This window comes from Salmo trutta, chromosome 26 (assembly GCF_901001165.1).
Source record: "Salmo trutta chromosome 26, fSalTru1.1, whole genome shotgun sequence".
Classification (NCBI taxonomy): domain Eukaryota; kingdom Metazoa; phylum Chordata; class Actinopteri; order Salmoniformes; family Salmonidae; genus Salmo; species Salmo trutta.
Genome location: NC_042982.1, coordinates 18,245,029 through 18,251,849, shown reverse-complemented (window position 1 = coordinate 18,251,849; position 6,821 = coordinate 18,245,029). Strand labels below are relative to the sequence as shown.

The window sequence follows — 6,821 nt, the reverse complement described above, 5'->3', positions numbered from 1 at the left end:
GTAGACAGACAGGCTGAGTGAGGCCTCCCTCCCTAACATCTTTAGTGTATTAAAGAGTTCATATTGCTCTGGTATTTACAGCCATACTCTGAACTCTCTCCTCTCCTCTCCTCAACACGCTCTTATCCTCTCCAATAGTCATAGGCTCCTCTATGTCACACTCCCCTCAGTCCCCTAGGTGGGGCTAAACACAAACTTCTGACAGAATCCATTTCTCACTCCTACCTCTGAGTGTGAGTTTTGTTTGTGTGGTTTAATAACTGGGCATTGATATACAGATCAGTGACTAGCACTGGAGGACATAGCTCCTTTAAGTCCATCTGGAGTGTGTTTGTGGCTTTCTAAATCTGGAGGCCAGCTTTGTTCTGAATAAAAATGACTTACAGCCTCCAGTGGTGCCTGCCTGTTCACAGAGGTGGCTAATGCTGCAGTATGGTACCATGTCTGTCTGGACTTTGTCTGACTAGAACAGGATACCTCTCTGTCTAGCTACTTGTTTTCAGATAGGAATGGTGGATCTATGTTCTGGCTTCTACATGCCAGTGTGGTTTCCACAGGCATGTGTTTTCCATAGCATAAGTGAATATACCATATGTATGATCTTGTCTTGATTTTTCCTTTAACTTAAACGTAATCTCAACAGAGTCTGAAGTACAAAATCTGAAGTGAGAGCAAATTATCAGTATGAAAATTGTTACCAAATAACAATCTCAATGATGACAATACCTTCCATTCATCCTACAACTATTTCCCTGTACAGTAGCATGTCCACCACACAATATTAGTGTAGAGTGCGTAACATGGTCTTGGAGGGGTGCTGGGTGGTCCAGGCGTGGCTCTGACTTTGATGTGTTGCATTCCTCCCTCTTAGTTCCTCAACCAGCCAGCCTAGTGAGTCTCTCCTACTATATAAGTTCCCTCTCCCCAGCCAGATCCCAGTTCTCAGTGTTTCTGTGTACCTGGAGGAGCCTCCTGGGATATCATCATGAAGATCCTGTTTGCAGCTCTCCTTGCTGTGTTTGTCCTGTCTAACTTTGACATGGTGGACTCTTCTTATGATAAGATAGTCTACCACAGTAAAGTCAGGGCAAGAAAAGAGGGGTAAGTTTATTATTTTGGTTATTATTGTTGTTAATAGTTGTAGTAGCAGTATTGTTATTATTATTAGTATTATTATTATTGTTGTTATTATTATCTGAAGGGCTTGCTCTGCATTCACAGATTTATGCTGATCCACACACAGTCTACAAATGTGTCATGCAAAAGTCGTTTTTAATGCAAACTTTTGTTTTTATAATAATTTACGGCGACTTTAGTTCTGAATATGATTATTTCATAAATGATAAATTGATCTTTTGCAAACTTTTGTTTTTATAATAATTTACGGCGACTTTAGATCTGAATATGATTATTTCATAAATGATAAATTGATCATGCTTTAAAGTTCACTAAACTACATTTAAGAGCGAATGTCAAATCAAATCAAATGTTATTGGTCACATACACACGATTAGCAGATGTTAATGCGAGTGTAGCGAAGTTATTGTGCTTCTAGTTCCGACAGTGCAGTAATATCTAACAGGTAATCTAACAAATTCACAACAGCTACCTTATACACACAAATGTAAAGGGATGAATAAGAATATATACATAACAATATATTGATGAGTGATGGCCGTGCGGCATAAGTAAGATGCAGTAGATGGTATAGAGTACAGTATATACATATGAGATGAGTAATGTAGGATATGTAGACATTATTGAAGTTGCAAAATTTAAAGTGACTAGTGATACATTTATTACATCCATTTATTACATTTTTTAAAGTGGCTGGAGATTTGAGTCAGTATGTTGGCAGCAGCCACTCTATGTTAATGATGGCTGTTTAACAGTCTGATGGCCTTGAGATAGATGCTGTTTTTCAGTCTCTCGGTCCCAGCTTTGATGCACCTGTACTGACCTCGCCTTCTGGATGGTACAGATTAATGTAAAGAACTTGCTATGTCAGATACATTTTTATGAAAGCAAATATTACCAAATTGACAAAAGTGAAATAACAAAAGTGAAATATACTGTGAAAGTGAAATAAGGATAAGAAATCAAACAGACATACAGTATTTAATACATGGTATGCTGCATGCAGAACACTTTAGCTATTCCAACTGTGTTCATTTAACCATGTCTCCTCTGTTTCCCTGGCGACCGTTAGACCCAACGTGTGCGCTCTGCAGCAGGTCATGGGGACCAAGAAGAAGTACTTCAGCACGTGTCGTAACTGGTATCAAGGGGCCATCTGTGGAAAGAAAGCGTAAGTGACTTTTAGTTATTTTTTAGGCTCCTCCTGGACACATTCTTTCCTCTGGGTTGAAAGATGAATAATATGACACTGCTAGGTTAGGGTCAGAGCTTTGATAGGGACCTCTGTGTGGACCACAGAGGATATGTCCCAAATGGCACCGTGTCCAGAGTCCATAGGGGGTCATAGGCTTCTGGTCAAAAGTAGTGCACTATACAAAGAATAGGGTGCCATTAGGGACAGACATGAACCCAGGAATGATGTAGTCTCATGTACCACACAGAAATGTCCAAATGGACACTGAATGCTCCCTAGTGCCATGGAAACCATATAACCTCAGAGCAGAGCTTAATAATAGCAATAATAATAATAATAACAATAATTATTAAGTGGGTGCTTATATTTGTCTTTTTTCACACATGTACAAGTAAGTGTGTATTAATACACGTGTGAATTGGAAATGTGTTATTTTGCATATCCCAACTCCCCCGTGAGAACCCCTCAGAGTGGGGTCACAGCCAGGGGTCACATTCCCTCACTTGGAAGTCAATGTAACAGATTTATGTGCCTTTCGTGAGGCTTTGAATCAGTTCCAGAGTCAAATATGGTACGGATTATACGGGTTATGTGTTATGGTACAGATTATACGTGGTATGTGTTATGGTACAGATTAAATGGGTTATGTGTTATGGTACGGGCTATACGGGTTATGTGTTATGGTACGGGCTATACGGGGTATGTGTTATGGTACGGGGTTATGTGTAACGGGCTTCGTCGGAAAGAATGGACCAAAGCGCAGCGTGGTACGTGTTCATGATTATTTATTAAACAATGAAACACTAGAACAAAGAAACAAAAATGAAAAGCCAAACAGTTCCATTTTTTTTTGCATTTTTAGTCATTTAGCAGACGCTCTTATCCAGAGCGACTTACAGTAGTGAATGCATACATTTCATACAGTTCCGTCAGGTAACGAATACAAAACAGAAAACAACTACCCACAAACACAGGTGGGAAAAAGGCTGCCTAAGTATGATTCCCAATCAGAGACAACGATAGACAGCTGCCTCTGATTGGAAACCATACTCAGCCAAAACAAAGAAATAGAATGCATAGAATGCCCACCCCACATCACACTCTGACCTAACCAAAAAGAGAAATAAAACGGCTCTCTCAGGTCAGGGCATGACAGTATGTATTATGGTACGGGTTAAACGGGTTATGTGTTATGGTACGGTTATACGGGGTATGTGTTATGGTACGGGTTATACGGGGTATGTGTTATGGTACGGATTATGTGTTATGGTACGGACTATATGTTATGGTACGAGTTATACGGTGTATGTGTTATGGTACGGGCTATACGGGGTATGTGTTATGGTACGGGTGTATGTGTTATGGTACGGACTATATGTTATGGTACGGGTTATACGGGGTATGTGTTATGGTACGGGTTATACGGGGTATGTGTAATGGTACGGACTATACGGGGTATGTGTTATGGTACGGGTTATACGGGGTATGTGTTATGGTACGGGTTATACGGGTTATGTGTTATGGTACGGACCATATGTTATGGTACGGGTTATACGGTGTATGTGTTATGGTACGGGCTATACGGGGTATGTTTAATGGGACGGGTTATACGGGGTATGTGTTATGGTACAGGGTTATATAGGGTATGTGTTATGGTACGGATTATACGAGGTATGTGTTATGGTACGGGTTATGTGTTATGGTACGGACTATATGTTATGGTACGGGCTAAACGGGGTATGTTTAATGGGAAGGGTTATACGGGGTATGTGTTATGGTACGGGTTATACGGGGTATATGTTATGGTATGGGTTATACGGGGTATGTATTATGGTACGGATATACGGGGGTATATGTTATGGTACGGATATACGGGGGTATATGTTATGGTACGGATTATACGGGATATGTGTTATGGTACAGGTTATACGGGGTATGTGTTATGGTACGGATATACGAGGTATGTGTTATGGTACGGATATACGGGGTATATGTTATGGTACGGATTATACGGGATATGTGTTATGGTACAGGTTATACGGGGTATGTGTTATGGTACGGATATACGGGGTATGTGTTATGGTACGGATATACGGGGTATGTGTTATGGTACGGCTATACGGGATATGTGTTATGGTACGGGTTATACGGGATATGTGTTATGGTACAGGTATACGGGGTATGTGTTATGGTACAGGTTATACGGGATATGTGTTATGGTACAGGTTATACGAGGTATATGTTATGGTACGGGTAATACGGGGTATGTGTTATGGTGCGGGTAATACGGGGTATGTGTTATGGTGCGGGTAATACGGGGTATGTGTTATGGTATGGGTTAAACGTGGCGCAGTGGTCTAAGGCACTGCATCTCAGCGCAAGAGGCGTCACTATAGTCCCTGGTTTGAATCCAGGCTGTCTCACATTCGGCCGTGATTGGGAGTCCCATACGCCAGCGCACAATTGGCCCAGCGATGTCCGGGTTTGGCCGGGGTAGGCCGTCATTGTAAATAAGATTTGACTTGCATAGTTAAAAAAATAGTAAAAAAAAAATAACAGGGTATGTGTTATGGTACGGGTTATACGGGGTATGTGTTATGTCACGGGTTATACGGGGTATGTGTTATGGTACAGGGTTATATAGGGTATGTGTTATGGTACGGATTATACGGGGTATATGTTATGGTACGGGGTATGTGTTATGGTACGGGATATATACGGGGTATGTGTTATGGTACAGGTTAAAACGGGTATGTGTGTAGATTTACGATCACCCTTTAAAACCAGTCAGGAATTTCGAGGATATGTTCCAAATGGCACCCTATTCCCTATATAGTGCACTACATTTGACCAGAACCAAAAGTAGTACACAATATAGGAAATAGGGTGCCATTTGGGACAAAGCAGGGAGTTTTAGGGAAGATAACAAAGGCCTGTGTTATCTTTGACTTATTTTGTCACCAACATCAGAGGAATGTTTAATGTAGGAGGATGTTGAGAAACAAAGAGACCTTTAAAGGAACTATGCCTGAATTTGAACTTGAGAGGGAGAGCAGTTAAGAAGGATAGGTTTAATTAACAGCACTCAAGATTAATCTAGGAGGATGACGGACCATCAAACACCCTCTCTTCATCCAGTGTATGTTGGGAAACAAAGACTACTCTGATGCAGAGGAGTTCAGAGGGTTTAGTAATGAACGTCAAAGGAACAAGATTTAAGATTATACCCAAGCAAGCCTTCAACTCTTGCATGAAACATCAATGCACAATCACATGCATTATAAAGGTCCTGGTTACTATGGTTATGATGGTTATTATGGTATGGTGAGCGTGGACGCCGTAGGGACGCCACTGTGGTGCACTGCTGGATCCTGGCTCTGATAGGGCAGGAATGTGTCATCCATATTTCCTGGTTGGAGGTTGATACATTGGAAACTCTCTGAGTACAGACAGAGAGGACAGAGCCCACATAGTACAGAGAGGTTTCTCACATAGTGCTGCTGCTCACATAGTGCTGCTGCTCACAGGAAACAGACACTCAGCACAGCCACATAGTATTTTGAGGACCACACTGGAAAAAAGTGTATTTCCAATGTACTTTCATGTGTACTCTAGGATTTCTTTCTACTTTTCAATTGTTTAAACTGTATGGATTGTTGTACCAAAAAAATACATAAAATCAAATAACAGTATGGTTCCCTTGGTTCCAGCTCTCTTATTGACTTTCTGATCCATGCTGGACTCGGGTCACGTCCTAGTTCCCTACCATCAATTTGACAGCCTGGACACTGCAGCTAGGTTGTGTTGCATGTTGATGCACTTACACTCTTAGATGCTGAATCGTAATAGTGTTCTATGCTAGCTATGCCCTTGGATCCTGAGTAGTGTTCAATGCTCCTGGATCCTGAGTAGTGTTCAATGCTCCTGGATCCTGAGTAGTGTTCTATGCTCCTGGATCCTGAGTAGTGTTCTATGCTCCTGGATCCTGAGTAGTGTTCTATGCTCCTGGATCCTGAGTAGTGTTCTATGCTCCTGGATCCTGAGTAGTGTTCTATGCTCCTGGATCCTGAGTAGTGTTCTATGCTCCTGGATCCTGAGTAGTGTTCTATGCTCCTGGATCCTGAGTAGTGTTCTATGCTCCTGGATCCTGAGTTGTGTTCTATGGTCCTGGATCCTGAGTAGTGTTCTATGCTCCTGGATCCTGAGTAGTGTTCTATGCTCCTGGATCCTGAGTAGTGTTCTATGCTCCTGGATCCTGAGCAGTGTTCTATGCTCCTGGATGCTGAGCAGTGTTCTATGCTCCTGGATCCTGAGCAGTGTTCTATGCTCCTGGATCCTGAGTAGTGCTCTATGCTCCTGGATCCTGAGTAGTGCTCTATGCTCCTGGATCCTGAGTAGTGTTCTATGTTCTTGGACACTAAATAGTGTTCTATGTTTGTGTATGCTGAATAGTGTTCTATGTTCTTGGATGCTGAAAAGTGCTCTATGT

General features: G+C 41.7%; 1 protein-coding gene across 3 annotated transcripts in view; it reads left to right on the top strand.

Annotated features, from left to right (window-relative positions):
- Positions 1-933: 933 nt before the first annotated feature.
- Positions 934-6,821, top strand: part of LOC115163312 (periostin) — a 43,169-nt gene continuing 37,281 nt past the window's right edge. For all 3 annotated transcript variants that reach the window (XM_029715090.1, XM_029715089.1, XM_029715087.1), the window contains exons 1-2: positions 934-1,101; positions 2,210-2,308. In XM_029715090.1, coding sequence (XP_029570950.1) covers positions 986-1,101; positions 2,210-2,308 — 215 coding nt within the window. In that variant the 5' untranslated portion in view covers positions 934-985. The remainder of the gene's footprint in view (positions 1,102-2,209; positions 2,309-6,821) is intronic.